Genomic DNA, 17,724 nt, shown 5'->3' with positions numbered 1-17,724 from the left:
GCCCCCATAACCCGTGGGCCCTCACTTGAGGCCTTTATTAACTCTTAAAAGCAAAAAAAAAGAGCGTTAACGATTTTCTTTACGATTTCTCACAGACTTTTATCAGTAAACGTGGCTAAAAGCATGTTAGCGCGGCTAACAACAGTAGCGGCTTCTGTCTTCTGTCCACACACACCTTGTGTGTCGGCTTCTTTACTTTAGCACCTAAGCTAAAAGGCTAATGCAGCTAACAAGCCATGGAAGCTAATATTTAACGTAAGTAGCACTGAGCTAACGGCGTACATCGTCGCACATCCGTCCCAAACCATGTGGTCTGGAGGTGTTCAGGGGTCTCCAGCTAATAGACTTGCTAATGTGATTTCTGACATGGCTAATAGCATGTTAGCATAGCTAAAAACAGTAGCGGCTTTCCACGTTCTTTTTCGTTAAACAAGGCATATGTGCGCACGATAACAGCACTTGAGAATACGGAAGCAAGGCTAAAACGACTAAAAGCTAACACAAATCTGGTTTTACTTGTTTTTGTCACAGTTTTAGGCTTTGCTACGTTAGGCTAGGATACGTTACAGCTCTCCGTAAATTGAAAAAAAAAATCGAAGGCAATATAACAGGGTGGTAAATTGACTAAAAATACGGATTTAAAGTACAGCAACTATTTTCACTGAAGTTTCGGACTATTTTAGAGTCAAAAACAATCCGTATAAAATAACGACATGCTTTTTTTACCTTAACGCTAAAAAACAAGTAACGCAGTCTCAAATTTCACAAGCGCAACATTTAACCTGTAAGCCATTAGCAAGCTACGCTAAGCTCAGCTCGAACAGATTGGCGTCCGACTACGGCGAGCGCAATCTCTCGCCCGATGTTTGGAAGATATAATTTGGTCACATTTTGTGGTGGTTTAACCACAACCCAAGAAAAACGACCTTGAAAAAACGGAGCTAAATGAAAATCACTAAGGTCAGCTCGGCGCTGCTCGAAGGGTCATTTATTGATCCGTCTTTTTATTGATTAGCGAATTATCCTCCTTTCAGACCAGCTGTTTAATTCAGAGAAACAACTTAGCTCTTTTTTTCCCCAACACCAGATTAGCTTTCACCTTCTCTTGTCCCCTTTTCAACTAATAGAGTTAGCTTCTTTACTTTAGCACCTGCGCTACGAGGCTAATGCGGCTAACAATGGATGCCATGGAAGCTAATATCTAACGTAATTGCTAATGCACTGGGCTAACGGCGTACAACATCGTTGCACACTCACCTCATGTTCAGTAATTGCTAATGTGATTTCTGACAGACTTTTAGCAGTAAACATGGCTAATAGCATGTTAGCCTAGCTAAAGACAGTAGCAGCGTTAGTTCTGTCCACACTTCTGTCCATGTTTGTGGACTAAAGTGTGTCTCACGCTGTCGGAGACCTCATGAGTAAGTCTTTTAGAGATTGCCGGACGACTTCACACGGTTTGAGGCAAATTTGTGACGGTGTTAGCATGCTAAACATGCTAACGGCTGTACACAGGTGTCCATTAGCATTGTAGCTCCAGTGCAGAACTAAAGAAGTAACTGCTGTTGAAGTATTTCTTTAAGAAAGTCCCCCAGAGCAGCTCCGGCAGGTCTGGTATGCGAGTGTCTCTTCATAAGTGTGTGTCCAGTCGCTCGTCCAAGGTCAGTTCCTCTTGCTACCACCCAAGATGGAACCAGCAACCCTACAGCGGCCCTGACCGCCGGCCGCCCACCGCAACACCCTCTGTTATGTCTCTCCGGACGAGTGTTTGGGTGGCCTGGCTCACACTCGACGGGCTGCTCTTAAAGGGGAAGCACAGCAGGCAGTGGTCGGTGAGGGGCCTCGGTTAGCGGCGTTTAGCTGCTAATGCTAATCACACTGTATCGGTGTGTGTTGTGATAATGTGATACTGCTTTGTGACCATAGCATTAGCTTGTGGCTTTAGCATTAGATTTTGGTTAGGATGTTAGCTTCCAGCTGTGGCCAGAACATTAGATTGTGGCTAGAGCGTCAGACTTCGGCTGGTATTTTGGCTAGAGTGTTAGATTGTGGCTAGCATTTTAGCTTGCAGCTAGTGTATTAGATTGTGGCTAGGATGCTAGCTAGCAGGAGATCATTTGTGGCTAGAGTGTTAGATTGTGGCTAGCATGTTAGCTTGAAGATGTGGCTAGAGCGTTAAGACTTCGGCTAGCCTTTTGGCTAGAGTGTTAGATTGTGGCTAGCATGTTAGCTTGCAGCTAATGTATTTGATTGTGGCTAGGATGCTAGCTGGCAGGAGTGTATTTGTGGACAGATTATTAGATTGTGGCTAGCATGTTAGCTTGAAGATGTGGCTAGAGCGTTAAGACTTCGGCTAGCCTTTTGGCTAGAGTGTTAGATTGTGGCTAGCATTTTAGCTTGCAGCTAGTGTATTAGATTGTGGCTAGGATGCTAGCTAGCAGGAGATCATTTGTGGCTAGAGTGTTAGATTGTGGCTAGCATGTTAGCTTGCAGCTGTGGCTAGAGCGTTAAGACTTCGGCTAGCCTTTTGGCTAGAGTGTTAGACTAGCAGCTAGCGTATTGGATTGTGGCCATAACATGCTCACGTTATCTGCAGGCTGTTACATTCGGCCGCAAATAATCCAGACGTCACTCGACCGGAGATCGTTTCAGAGATCCCTTATCTTTTTCTCATTAAAACACACACACACTCACACTCACACACACTCACACACACACACACACACACTCTCACACACTCTCACACACTCTCACACACTCATGTTTTATTAACCCACACGAATGCCGCTCCCCTGCACTTAGTTAATGTTCGACGACACCACCTCACTGTTTTCACTCTCCTCCTTTCCCTGGAGAGAAGCCAAGACTGGGCGAGCGAGAGAGAGAGAGAGAGTGAGAGAGAGAGTGAGTCAGAGGGAAATGCGTGTGAGAGAGAGAGTGCGCGAGAGTGCGCGAGAGAGAGAGAGAGCGAGAGAGAACACAAACCCTTATTTGGGCTGAAAACACACATCACGCTACTGCTGGCGAAAATAGCCGTCCACGTGAAGCTCCGAGAGGAGCGGACCACACAGGCCCGGCCGAGTGGGTGGGAGTCGCTCCAGCTCTGCCGGCGGCTCCCACCCACTCGGCCGGGACACCCAAACACCAGACATTCCTCCTCAGGGCCGGTTTCTCCCGGACCAGCGTTTAGTCTGACCCGGAACCTCTGTCTGAGCGGAGCTGCTCAGCTGGAGCCTTTGGGCAATACGTATAGAGAATGAGCTACAATGTTGACAAAAGTATTGGGACGCCTGCTCCTCTTTTGGCGGCTTCTTCTGAATTCAGAGGCATTAAAGACGAGTTGATCCTGCTTTTGGAAGAAGGGTTTCTAGTCAGTTTTGGAGCAGAGCATCGCTGTGAGGATTTGATTGCATCCCAAAGTACTGGATGGAGCGCCGACCATCTTCTCCTCAGCTCATGTTCGGGTTCAGGGACTAGACAAGCTGTGCGGGGGTGCATTTGCCCATCTGTGTCAGCAATGGGTGCAAGGGTGTCCGCAAACATTTGGACATATGAGAATCAGCGTGTTCCTGAGATTTTCTTGCTTGAGCATTGATGCTAGTTCAGGTTTGCTAACGCTATGCTAAAAAGAATCATTTAACCGAGTGGTTACCATGGAAACCGTGGAACGTACTGCTTGGCATTGAAGCTAATGTTAGCTTTAAAAAAAAAAAAGAGCTAATAACCCTCAGAAAAGCTAACTCCTAAACTTGTTACCCAAAAGACAACAACATATTGCTGGGCTAATATTAGAGCATGCTAACCATGCTAATGTTACTAGCATGTGTGCTACAACCTTCTGTTCTCAGTGCCATCTTTCTCGGTCATTAACGAAGTTTAGCAGCTAGGTAAACTCCTATTTAAAAGTATGCTAAAATATCACTCAATTTAAACACGTTGCTAAGCTAACCTTATTAGCATAGCTTAGGCTAGCAGCACCTTCCATTCTCACAGCCTTCCCTCTCCATCATAAACGAACAGCTATGCCCACAGCTTAAATGTCCAGCTTTAAAATCAAGCTAGCTAGCGGCACGCTACATGCTACATGCTAATTCTTGCTATGACATCACACTTCAGCTCTGGAAGACCTGTTTGCACCTCAGAGCTTCGATTAGCATTGAAACATCGCTAACGTCTCTGATCTACAGGGGAGACGAGAGGAAACCATCTGAGCGATGAAATATTCATTCAGTCCATTTAGCGAAGCGCGCGAGAGGAGGGGAGCTCCCACAGCTGACAGAGCGAGAGAGTGCGCGAGAGTGCGCGAGAGTGAGAGAGAGAGAGTCTCAGTGGAGTTCTGCCGCTAAAGACTCGCACTCAAGAAAACAAGACTTTACACAAAGGAAACCAGAGAAGATCTGCTAGTCAGGCGTAGCATGCTAACTGACAATCACGCTAGCAGTCTCAGCGGATCACTTTAGCCTCTCGCTCTCTCGCGCTCTCTCTCTCTCGCGCTCTCTCGCGCTCTCTCTCTCTCTCTCTGTTCAGGGGCTGAAAGGAGCTCTAATGGAGGCTGGCTGGTGTCAGACTGGCGGAGGTCAGGTGGCGGTCGGGTCGAAGAGTGAGGCTAATGTAAATAGGGGCTAGTTAGCATTAGCTTCCAGCCAGTGGCTAGTCTGTTGCTACGTGGTCACTAGAAACTGTTTTTGCTGGGGCGGCCACGTGGTTTGCTCTGCGGTTGCTATAGTGTTGCTAAGTGGATGCTAAGGTGTTGCTAGAGGGGTTGCTAGGTACTCGCCATGGTTCTTATGATGTTGCTAGGTGGCTGCTTGGTAGCTGCTTGCTATGGTATCCCAGGTATTTGATATAGTGTTACTGTTTTGTTCCTTTGGGGTTGCAGAACTGTTGCTCTAGTATCCCAGGTGGTTGCTATGGTATTGCTGTGTGGTTGTTATGGTGTTGCTAGATGGCTGCTAAAGTCTGCTACCTATGGTATCCCAGGTATTTGCTATAGTGTTGCTAGGTAGTTCCTATGGGGTTGCAAGACAGTTGCTCCAGTATCCCAGGTGGATGCTATGGTATTGCTGTGTGGTTGTTCAGGTGTTGCTAAGTGGCAAGGTAGTTGTTAACTGCTGCTAGCTGGTTACTATTGGGGTTGCTATGGTCTCCCAGGTATTTGCTATAGTGTTGCTAGGAATTTTCTATGGGGTTGCAAGGAACTTGCTCTAGGTGGTTGCTGTGGTATTGCTAGGTGGTTGTTATGGTGTCGCTAGATGGTGGCTGTGGCTGGATAGATCCAACTTCACTGTCACTGCTCAGTACAAGTACACGACAACGGAAAGCAACAAAAAAAGTGTTGCTTCTGTATTTCAGGTGGTTGCCATGGTGTTGCCACGAAAACAACGGCAGTAGCTTCAACACTTGCAGTTGTGGCTAACATGACTCAAACAGCAGTTAGCAAGTTTCGTAACAAGCTAGCATACACGGTATCATCATGAATGCGGCTACCCTCTCGTTAACATGAACGAATGCTACGTGTGCCTCCATTCGTAAAGAGTCTCTAACGGTAAAAATCAGCTAACAAGCTAGCTAATGTTATTAGCATGTATCTTAGCAATTGTCCAGTTTTGTCCCCTCAGTTGTAAATCAGTGCAACAGCAAGAGTACTGACGTTGTAAACAGCTGACTGAAGTAGCATTAGCTTGCTAGAGAGCTAACGGTATCAATATTAGCATGTATGCTAGCAGCCCAACCGTGAAGTAAGACCCAGGCTGCACTCACCAGTCTTGGGGTTGATGCTGAAGAAGCCCTGCGGGTTGCCACTGGTGATCTTGTAGGTGAGCTTATCGCTGGACTTGGTGTCCGGGTCGAAGGCCTCGATCTGGATGATGGAGACGTCTTTGGGAGAGCTCTCCATGACGGACGGGTAGTAGACGGGCTCGGAGGTCTGCGGCGCGTTGTCGTTCACGTCCTGCACGGCGATGTAAATCTCCACGAACGCGGAGAGGGGCACCACGCCGCGGTCGCTGGCGTAAACCGTCAGCCAGTAGTGCGACACCGTCTCGTGGTCGAGTAGCTCCAGAGTCCGAATCACCCCTGAAGGAGAGACAGCACAACCGATTAGCGCTCGGTGCTAACAATACGTATGGTACAGAGCTAATGGAGCTAACAGCTAATACCACAGCAGTTAGCAGTTAGCGTGCATACATCACAAAAACACGCCTCAGACCAGCTGTTCCGAAAAAACGGAAGAAAACGAAACTCACTTAATTTAAAGGTTAAGCTAACAGTATCGAATGCTAGCACACATGCTAACAACACAAATGTTATTAGCCTGTTTGCTAACACCCGCCGTTCCGGATGCTTCCCCCCTCAGTCATCGACCAACGGTTTTGCAGCTAGCTTTAGATATCTTAACACAGCTTAATGTAGCTAACAGCTAATAACATACCAGGTAGCACTATGCTAACTGCAGGGTGCTAAATCGTCACAAGCAAGCCTCAGAGATTAATATTTGAGAAAATCAAACATAGACAATTTTAAACGTTAAGCTAACATTATCAAACGCTAACATACTAGTATTATTAGCATATTAGCACATTCCGCTGCCCGAGTTGACCACTGACTAGCTTTGCCCACAGCTAGCTTCAAATATCTGAACACAGCGAGCTAAATTCTCATCAAAATCTTTTGCTAAATGATCGCTATGTTTAAACAGATTGCTAAGTTACCATTGCTTAGCATGCTAGCAACAAAATAGTCCACCCCCAAACACAATTCAGGTCTGAATTTGAACGACTGAATGTGCGTAGCTATGTTGAGTCTTGATTTCTATTGATTGCTAACTACGTTAGCCCCGTAGCTTCGGCGCTAAACGTCTGTGGTACGTTCAAACTTGCACAAATTCATTGTTCAGCTCAGCTCATCTCAAACAGACTAGCTTACACAGTCTCCAACACTGAGACGACACAAATGGACGAAAGCATGAAGCTAAAAACATTAGCCTGACAGCTCACTGCGCTTTCGTCCCTTTTACTGTCCAGGCTTTTGTCCAGAAACAGACACGTCTTGGCAGCTTGACTGCATTAGCAACAGCGCTCAAACTCGTCCAGATCATGACTCAGATGCCGCACAGAAGGTGGAGAGAGGAAAGCAGGCGCTGATTAGCATGGTTAGCCTGATTAGCCTGAGCGCAGATCGACAGCGGCAGCCATTCTTCAAGCAGACAGTCTTTTATTATAGTGATAATGTTTGCATATTACTTGGCTAAGCAGTACTTAGCTAATGTAGTCACATTCTTAGCTAACCGTGGCTTGCTAAGGCAGTCACAAAGTTTGCTAATGTCACCTAGCTAACTTAGCCATACTGTTTACTAATGTTACTATCAGACTTAATGATAGTCTTTGCTAGCTTTAGCTGGCTAACGTAGTGGAAATGTTTTGCTAGTGTTACCTAGCAAACTTGGTCATAGTCTTAGCTACTATAGCTAATTTAGTCATGTTTGCTCATGTTACTTTGCTGACTTAGTGACAGTCTTTGCTAACTTTAGCTTGCTAATGTTGTCCTAAAGCTTGCTAATACTACCTAGCTATCTTGTTCATAGTTTTTTGCTATTTTTCTTTTTTTGCTAGCAATAAAGTTTAGTCATACTGTTTGCTAATGTTACTTAGCAGACTTAATGATAGTCTTTGCTAACTTTAGCTGGCTAACATAGTGGAAATGTTTTGCTAGTGTTACCTAGCAAACTTGGTCATAGTTTTAGTTGACTATAGCTAATGCTACCTAGCTAATTTAGTCAAACTGTTTGCTAATGTTACTTAGCAGACTTAGTGACAGTCTTAGCTAACTTCAGCTTGCTAATGTTGTGCTAAAGCTTGCTAATGTTACCTAGCTAACTTAGCCATACTGTTTGCTAATGCTACTTAGCAGACTTAGTGACAGTCTTTGCTAACTTCAGCTTGCTAATGTTGTGCTAAAGCTTGCTAATGTTACCTAGCTAACTTAGCCATACTGTTTGCTAATGCTACTTAGCTAACTTAGTGACAGTCTTTGCTAACTTTAGCTGGCTAAGAAAGCGTGGATAACCGCTCCGCTCTGCTAGCGTCCTCGCTACGTTAGCCTTCTTAGCTCCAGCCCGAAAATAAGACACCAACTTTAGACAAGGGCTGTCAGGGCTGACCGACAGCACCTGGGGGGTAGACGTTTTGGGGGTTGGGGGGCTGGGTGGGGGGCTGTACATTAGATTTCTCGGCAGACTGTTGGTGTACTGGGCTGGTTTGCCTCCCAGCGCTGAAGGCCATGTGGGGTGGACGATCCTCAGCTGTGTCAACAGCGGCTATTCAGCCCTCCTGTTCTCTGTGTCTCGCAGCGATCCAGCGCCGGGGAGGGGTGAAGAGGCCGGCCTAAAGCAAACAGCAACCTGGCTCACTGCGGCAATACATACTGGAGATGGGCGAGAGACAGAGAGGCAGAGAGAGAGACAGAGAGAGAGAGGGAGGGAGTGGGGTGGACTTTGAGCTTCCTTTGTACTCCTGACCCCTTCAAAGCAAGCTCCTCTCGCTCTCCGCAGAACGTCCATAGAAGCTCCTTCTAATACCCTAAAGAACCGCCCAGCAGACGACCTGTCTGTAACGCTATCTGGAACAACCTGGTGATCTCATCGCCGCAGAACAGGGTGTGGGTGCTATTGTATCAAAAAAAAAACACCCTGGTCAAAGTGTACAGCGGCCTGATTGTGAGAAACATGTCTAGAACCCATCCCGGCGTTCCCGACCCGGAAGGTCGCAAGGCTGAGGATTCTACAGCTGGAAATATGTGGAGATTCCAGGGATTTCAGGTTTAAAGCTAGAACTTCGAGAACTTCCTCAAGAAGGATGAACCGAGGGTTCTAGAAAAGCTAGGGTGGGAATTCTAAAACTTCAAAGTTCAAAGCTGATTTGAAAGTTCAAAGCTGAACTGAGCTATAATCTCAGATTCAAAACCCGAGAACGTGAACTGAGGGTTCTAAAACTAGGCAGAGATCAGACTTTGACTGAACATTTCAGAACTTCTAGAACTTCCAGAATTCGTTACACGTTTCAAAAATTCTAGAACTTGAAGGATGAACAGAAGGTTCTAGAACCAGGGTAGGAATTCCAAAACGTCAAAGTTCAAAGCTGAACTTAAAGTTTTAGAACTTCTCAAATTCATGGTTTTCATTCACTCAAGGATTCAGAAACTCTAGAACTTGAAGGATGAACTGAAGGTTCTAAAACAAGGAAGAGAATTTCGAATTTCAGAAATCAGACTTCTGGAAGTCCATCATTTGTTTCAGGGATTCAAGAATTCAAGAACTTGGAGGATGGACTGAGGGTTCTAGAACTGGGGTAGGAATTCCAAATCTTCAAAGCTGAACTGAAAGCTGTAGAACTTTTTAATTTATAATTTATTTTTACCTCCAGAACTTAAACTGAGGGTTCTAAAACTAGGCCGAGAATTCAGAATTGCAGAGATCAGACCTTGACAGAACGTTCCAGAACTTCCAGAATCCATCATTTGTTTCAAGGATTCTAGAACTTGCAGGCTCTGGAGGGCGCTGTTCTACTGTGCAGGGATACTGCGCAACACGGGCCGCTGGAGGCCTCGGGCTCCCGAGCGCTAACACTGCCGCCTTTGTTCCGGAGCGATCCGGTTTGTGCTCCGGCTCCGGTCCGACTGTCTTCCTGACTCCTTTATGCTTCCGTAACTCAATGACCCACTCCACCACTCGCTAACCGCGAGACCGGGTTTCACCTCGGGGGAAGGAAAACATGTACGAGAGAGTGAGCGCGAGAGTGAGCGCGAGAGTGAGCGAGAGAGTGAGCGCGAGAGTGAGCGAGAGAGTGAGCGCGAGAGTGAGCGCGAGAGCTCCACTGTCCTTCCCTCACATGCTCATCTATCACCGGTACAGGCTGGCTGAGGGCTAGCGATTAGCTTCAGGTGCTAACGGGGGGAGGAGGAGGGGCAGGAGAGAGCGGGGAGTTGGTTTACACTCGCCCGAGGCGCGACAGCCAGGGGAGTGCAGGGGGGCCCATAGATCAGCTCCACAATAAGCCTGACAGAGAAACCAGCACGGGGCGAGAGAGCCAGAGAGAGAGAGAGAGAGAGAGAGACAGAGAGAGAGAGGGAGACAGAGAGAGAGAGAGAGAGAGAGCTAGTGTGAAAGAGGAGGAGAGAACAAAGAGACAATAAAGTTGGGAATGTTGGGGAGGGCGAGAGAGACCGAACTGGATATGTAGAGAGAGAGGATAGAAAGTACATTTGGGAAAGCAAAAAAGAGAGAGTAAGCAAGAGAGAGAGAGAGAGAGAGAGAAAGAGAGAGAGAGAGAGAGAGAAAGAGAGAGAGAGAGAAAGAGAGAGAGAGAGAGGATGACTTTGTGATAGCGAGAAAACAATTTAGCACTTGTCAGTCTTTCCGTCAGCCCCCAAGCTTGAGCGCTCATGTAGATGATGGACAACACACACACACACACACACTCACTCACTCACACACACACACACACACACACACACACTCACTCACTCACACACACACACACACACACACGCACACACTCTCTCTCATTCACACAGACTTGGTGCTTCAATAGAGCCTGGCTTTGCTTTCTGGCTTCTCTTTAACACACCTGGAGAGAAGATGACTTCATACACACACACACACACACACACACACACACACACAGGTGTTGAACACCCTGCCCTGCAGCAGTGCTGGATGGACTGAGCTCTCTGTAAAGCAGCAGACCAGAACAGTGCACCACCACCCCAACCTCCACCCCTCCACCCCTCCAGATTCTGGAGGAGTCTGGAGTCTTCTCAGATGTTTAAATCTGGTCTGCTCTTGATGCTTGAAGTGAGGGTGAAGAAGATCCAGAGAGCTCTCCGATGCCTTCAGGAAGAAGGGTGGAGATGCAGAGGAGTCTGGGAAGGGAGGGGTTTAAAAAGATCGCTACGTCAGTTACCAGTGGAACGACTGACCAACACGAGTCCAGGTGGATCTTCCACCACAGCTGATGTTCTACAAGTCTGATTTGCTGGGGGTTCAGACCTGGTTCCCAGCTTTCTGCAGTCATGCTAATGCTAAAGCTAACGCTAAAGCTGCGTTACAGTACCACCCCGTTACACTGGATCTCCGCTAATCTTCTCGTCGTCCTGATGTGACGAGGCTTTGGCTGCTCTTCAGCTCTCAGGCTTTAATTGTGGTGGTTAATCCGGTTCTGAAGGAAGCCCACCCACCCCCGCCAACCCCCCGCCCCCCCTCAAGCCCTGATCCCCCCCTTATCTGCAAACAAGCTCCAGATGTAATTCAGGCGACTGCAAACAAGATTGAGAGACGGAGCCGTACAGCGCCGTCTAATCTCTCGCCGCAGATTGTGTGTGTGTGTGTGTGTATTTAAGTGTGTGTGTATTTAAGTGTGTGTGTGTGTGTGTGTTTAAGTGTGTGTGCTGATTCCAGGCCACTCCTTCAAATGAGTGGTTGTTAAGGAAGTTGTGAAATCTGGCCCGAGGGTGCCGAAAACGATGACAGAGAAATCCGACAGGTCTCTCTCTCTCTCTCTCTCTTTCTCTTTCCTTACCTCACTCGCCCTCTTTTTTTTATTCCTTGCCCCGGGGCGAGACTTTTCACAGCTGCCCGAGCCGCTAACTCAACAATGAAAGGAGCCGCTCGCAGTGATTCAACACAGCTGACCTCGCACAGAGGTGTGTGTGTGTGTGTGTGTGTGTGTGTGTGTGTGACTTTTCAGGAGTGTGTGTGAGCCTGTCGATTTTAATTACCTCCCCGATCGCACCATCTCAACAGCTGTGCGAGTCGCTAACCGGTAGCGCGAAAAAACACCAGCGCCGGAAATCTCTGACAGCGATTCGATTCGATTCCTTACAGAACGAATCACTACGTCAGGAAATCTCATCAGGACTCAACCGATTCAGAACGTCAGGAAATCAGAACTCCTGATTCAATGGATGTGATTCGCTGAAATTAAGCAAAGATTCAGTTCAGTTGATTCAGTGCGTCAGGAAATCCCATTGCACCGAGGTTCTGTTGTAATTACGAGCCCTGATGTGATTCGCTGTCTCGAGCAGCAGTTAAGCAAAGATCCAATTTAATTATGATTCTTAATTAAAGATTCAAGCATCAAGCAATTCCATACTTAACCTGATTCAATCTGATAGTGACTCCTCAGGAGAATTAACTGTAAAGATCCAGGTCCTTTGTGACTCTTTCCAAATGATTAGAATCTTCATTAAATCCCATCTGATTTTGACTCTTCAATAAATGACTCACTTTTTATTTTTCATTTTCAAACTGAGTGAAGATTCACTTAAATTACGAGTCCTTAAGAAATGATTCAGTGCATCAAGAAATCTCATATTTTGCCACGATTCAATCGGATTGTGACTCGTCATGTGGATGAGGAATCAGCATTATGATTCTTTCCAAATGATTCCAAGTATCATGAAATTAAGAAATGATTCAGTATATCACAACAGCCTTCATGGAATCATGTGGAATGGAATCAACTCTTCACATCAGAACATCTCCAACTCACCATAAGAAATTAAACGATTCAGTGTATCACTGAATCTCCCATTTGGCTCTGATTCAGTTCAATTATTTTAGGAATCAATTCAACATATCATAAAATCCTCTCATATTACCCTGATTCGAATCCATTACAAATGAACATGATGCTTCAAGGAATCTCACCTTTTGCTAACGATTCTTGAGGAATCGAATCAAGTGCACCATATTCGCCATTTGATTCTTTCTGGTACGAATCAGAGTCGAGTTGTACATTTTTACATTTAGACTTGATTCATTGAAATGAATCAATGAATCAACCAGTCCAAACACTCTTAAACTGATTCACTCTTACATTCTTATCCACTCTGAATGGCTCTTTGATTCGGTCTTCCCTATAGAACTTTCTCAACAGCTGAGCTGGTTGCTAACAAGCAGTGTGGAAAAACACACACACACACACACACACACACACACACACGCACACACACACGCACAAGCTGCCCTGACTTCAGCAACCTGTGAACAGAGCCTCAGCAGGAGAGAGCAGGCAGGCTGTAATGATGGGAATGCTAAGTGTGTGTGTGTCAGTGTGTGTGTGTCAGTGTGTGTGTGTCAGTGTGTGTGTGTGTGTCAGTGTGTGTGTGTGTGAATGTTAAGTGGACAGGGCTGCTGCATCAGAAGCTGAACTGAGCCTCTATTTTCCCTCCCAGCGGGACACACACACACCATCCTCCTCTTTTGTCTTTTTTCCTGCTCGCCCTTAATGAGACAGAGGCGGGATTAGCAATAAGTCAGTAAGAGTGGCATTATACTGTACACACACACACACACACACTCATTCCCATACACACACACACACACATACACTCATTCCCATACACACACACACACTCATTCCCATACACACACACACACGGTGCTGAGGAGAGGCCCTAAGCAGCCATGGAGATGGGTTAGAGCTGGATTTCAGCACGCAGTGGGTTTTTCGCCTGTTAATTCTAGAGGTCCGGGTCAACCCAGGCCCAATTTACCGGCTCTGAGCGTGGGCGTGGACTGGAGTGGGGGTCTAAAGCCCCCCAGCATCGAGCTGTGTCGTCTGGAATGACGCTGGTTAGAAAGCCAGTTAGCAGGATCCACTCTTAAATAAGCGGGTGTCCCAATACTTTACTTTTTTTTTGAAGGCCGTACAGCGGTGGTCATTTTTTATCCAGAGCGGGGAGCTAGGTGGACGCGGCACAGCGCACTGCCGTAGCCAAGCGCATCCGAGTGAGATGCGAGAGAGCGCGTACTGCATCCGTACGAAAAGCTGGCATTTGCGGCAAATTAGAAAGCCAGAAGCAGATTAGCAGGGTTGTCAGGAGAGGATTAGGAAATGTAAAATCCTGTTTATCCCCACGCTCTCATTTTCATATAGCCGGGGAACAAAAACAAAAACAACCCCAGTCAATATCGCCACTTCTTTTTTTGGCAGCGGGGCGACGTGTAATAAGCGACGATAACTCTTAAGCCCCCCCACCCCCACCTCCTCCCCCCTCGTCCTCCAACAGAGCCGCCCGCCGAGCTCCCGCGACCGACCTTTCTGCTGAATTCTGGGCCGGGTATTTCAGCAGAGCCTTTCCACGTAGGGTACCACTGTAGTACACCCAGTATACTACACTGTTCCATACTGTACTGTGTATTGTGTACTTTAGCATAGTACAGTACTACAGTATATCTGCTGCTCTTCAGCTGATGAACCCAGTGTAATTACACTGTTAGTAATGACACCTGCAGCTGATTGTTAGCCGTGCTTATTAACCAATATAGTTATTATACGTATATATAGTACTGTACTTTAGTACTACTGTATTTCAGTATAATAAAAGAATCCCTTTATACTATTAGACTGCTTTACCGTAGTACAGAATAACGATCATACTACACTAACGCTATACCACTGTACTAAATTACAATACCGTAAAGGTGCTACACTAATATACGCTGTTACAGTCACATGACAATAACAGAGTACTGTACTAGCTAACCTAAACCTAGTACAGAAAAGCATGACAGTACAGTATTTTACGGTATTGTAGTACAGTAGTACTGAAGTATAGTACTATGGCAGTATAGTATTTTACAGTATTTTAGTACAGTACTACTGAACTATAAAAACTATATAAATATAGTACAGCATTTTAAGGTATTGTAGTATAGTGGTACTGAAGTATAGTACTATGGCTGTACAGTATTTTACGATATTGTAGTACTGAAGTACAGTACTATGACACTACAGTATTTTACGGTATCGTAGTACAGTACTACTGAACTATAAAAACTACATAAATATAGTACAGTATTTTAAGGTATTGTAGAATAGTGGTACTGAAGTATAGTACTATGGCAATACAGCATGTTACGATATTGTAGTACTGAAGTACAGTACTATGACACTACAGTATTTTACGGTATCGTAGCACAGTACTACTGAACTATAAAAACTATATAAATATAGTACAGTATTTTAAGGTATTGTAGTATAGTGGTACTGAAGTATAGTACAATGGCAATACAGCATGTTACGTTATTGTAGTACTGAAGTACAGTACTATGACAGTACAGTATTTTACGGTATTGTAGTTTAGTAGTACTGAAGTATAGAACTATGGCAGCACAGTATTTTAGTACAGTACTACTGAACTATAAGACTATATAAGTATGGTACAATTTGACACTACAGTATTTTACGGTATTGTAGTACAGTACTAAAGACATATAGTACCATTTTACTGGATCGTAATATCGTAGCACGGCCGTTTACGACTTAAAAACGTTGTAATTTATCTGAAAAGCCGAAGCGTCAGGGCATCGCTCCGACTCGCAGTGCAGCAGGGTTGGGAGAGAGAAGAAGAAAAGCAATGAAGGAGGCTTTAAGAGCAGCCGGGAAAGACGCGTTCCCCTGGTCTACACGTTAAGAAGTCCGAGGTTTCGGCTTTGAACTCGCCGGGCTAATTCCCCAGCTCCCCCTTCTCCAGCCTTCCCAAAGCCTCTCCGGCCTCGGGCTGACATCCTCGCTGTAAACTTTCCCAGCCTTTCTCCCTCTCTCTCTTCCAGCACTCCACAGGAATCGCTCAAATTCCTCTTTCAGAGCAGGGGGGGAGGGTATTAGGAGGGTAGCCGAAGCTAAGCTTCCGCTAGCCTTCATCCTTTCTCTCGCTCTCTCTCTCTCTCGAACCTAAATCATATCAGTGTCTCGGTTCCCAGAGTTTAAAAAGCAAAAGTGCCTCACTCAGGCATTAGCGTCGAGAACTTGTGCTCAAAAGCATTTAGCAGCGCCAGAGCGAGCTAGCGGAGACTGTGTGTGCTAGCGATTTCGCTAAATGCGAAAATGGGGAAAACAACGCTACCGTAGGAGATGGGACGAGCTCCACACTCTAAAAAATGAAGGTGATTCAAGAGGTTCTATAGATGAACCATGTTTTTAAAACTTTTTCAAGGTCTAAAGAACCTTTACACTCCTTCAATCATTCATTCATTCATTCATTCATTCGTTTATCTGCTTGGTACTGGTCAATCATGGGTAGTAAAGCAGGAATACTGCCTGGACAGAGCGGTAGTCCATTGCAGGGTTGGTTCTACACCTGATGTAAAGGTTCTTTACCAACTTTACTTTACTTTAAGGTTCTTTACACTCGTTCATTCATTCATCTACTGATTCTTTCTGGTCAAGGTCGCAGTGGGTCAAGAGCCTATCCAGAATCATTGGGTGCAAAGCAGGAATACCCTCCTGGACAGGGCGGTAGTCCATTACAGGGTTGGTTCTACACCTGATGTAAAGGTTCTTTACCAACTTCACTTTACTTTAAGGTTCTTTACACTCGTTGGTCTACTGATTCTTTCTGGTCAAGGTTGCAGTGGGTCAAGAGTCTAACCAGAATCATTGGGCGCAAAGCAGGAATACTGCTTGGCCAGGGCGGCAGTCCATTGCAGGGTTGGTTCTTCACCTGATGTAAAGGTTCCATCCTACTTTACTGAAAGGTTCTTTACACTCAAGGTCGTAGTGGGTCCAGAACCTACCCAAAATCACGGGTAGCAAGCCAGGAATACTACCTGGACAGGGCGGCAGTCCATTGCTGGGTAGGTTCTTCCCACCCACACATCTCTCTCACAAACGTGGTTCTTTATGAAACCCAAGTCGTTCTTCTGAGGCACCGTTATTTCGTTAACTCGAGTTCGGGACAAAGGAACGAGGAAGGACCTTTTCTTTCGTAGACACGCTCGTCACACAACTTGCTAACCCTACTTCTAAAAACAACACCAGAACACAAAGAATCCCATCTGGCGGGCGGACGAGGTTATCAGCACTCGAGTGTGGATTGAGGAAGCGTTTATCAAGCCGGTGGCTGATGACTTTAACAAATATGCACTTCGCACAAAAGCCACCTTATCTGCTGAATATCCTGCACAAGTGATTACGGGCCAGCAAGCCTCTGGAGCCGACCCCCGGTTTCCTCTTCACGCTTCGCTGTGCCTTCTGTACACAGCCATCGTCGCTAAGAGGCTCGCTGCGCCAGCAACAGCTGGACGCAGGGGAAAATGGCACAACGGGTGGAAAAAAACGAGGAAAAAAACCCAGAGGAAAGGGCTCGTTTCACTGGCTTAACAAAGCAGAGCAGTGTGTCTCGCTCTACATATCGCGCTAATCTTATCATCTTAAAAGCGAAAAGACACAGGAGGTGGGGGGAGCGGTAAAATCAAGCCCAAAGTCCCATTTAGCAAAAATTGCATTAGGGAACCGACGAGCGTTTGTGAGGAAACGCCAGGAAAGTGCCGGCTCAGGCTGGACACAGGAGGTCATTTTACATCTCAAGCCTGGGACGTTAGCAGGTTCAGGCTAATGTGCAGATGCTGGCGCAGGTGTCCACCAACAAACCTGTGCGCCAAGTGCAATCCTAGGAGGCGGCATGGCAGCCAATGGCACTCAAGCCACTTCCTTCTAGAAGGTGGCGCCATGGGTTGCCCGGTCTCTGTCCGTGGGTACGACATAGGTGATAGGGGAGCTGGGTATGCCAAATTGCCCCAGTTGTCCAGGGGGTATTCCTGACTGGCGTCCCCAAGTCCTGGTGTTTTTAGGTAGGCCCAAGACCACCAGGACAAGCGGATAAGATTATGATGTTGGAAATATCGGAAATATCAGATTTACAAGATCATTCGATGCCCAGCGA

General features: G+C 46.3%; 1 protein-coding gene across 1 annotated transcript in view; it reads right to left on the bottom strand.

Moving 5' to 3' along the window:
* Nucleotides 1-5,719: 5,719 nt before the first annotated feature.
* Nucleotides 5,720-17,724, bottom strand: part of LOC140547212 (protocadherin Fat 1-like) — a 34,815-nt gene continuing 22,810 nt past the window's right edge. Inside the window, exon 3 of the mRNA XM_072670802.1 lies at nucleotides 5,720-6,075. Coding sequence (XP_072526903.1) covers nucleotides 5,720-6,075 — 356 coding nt within the window. The remainder of the gene's footprint in view (nucleotides 6,076-17,724) is intronic.

Source organism: Salminus brasiliensis, chromosome 24, assembly GCF_030463535.1.
Source record: "Salminus brasiliensis chromosome 24, fSalBra1.hap2, whole genome shotgun sequence".
In the NCBI taxonomy this organism is placed as follows: domain Eukaryota; kingdom Metazoa; phylum Chordata; class Actinopteri; order Characiformes; family Bryconidae; genus Salminus; species Salminus brasiliensis.
The sequence above is the reverse complement of the archived record's forward strand: the minus strand, read 5'-3'. Positions and strand labels throughout refer to the sequence as shown.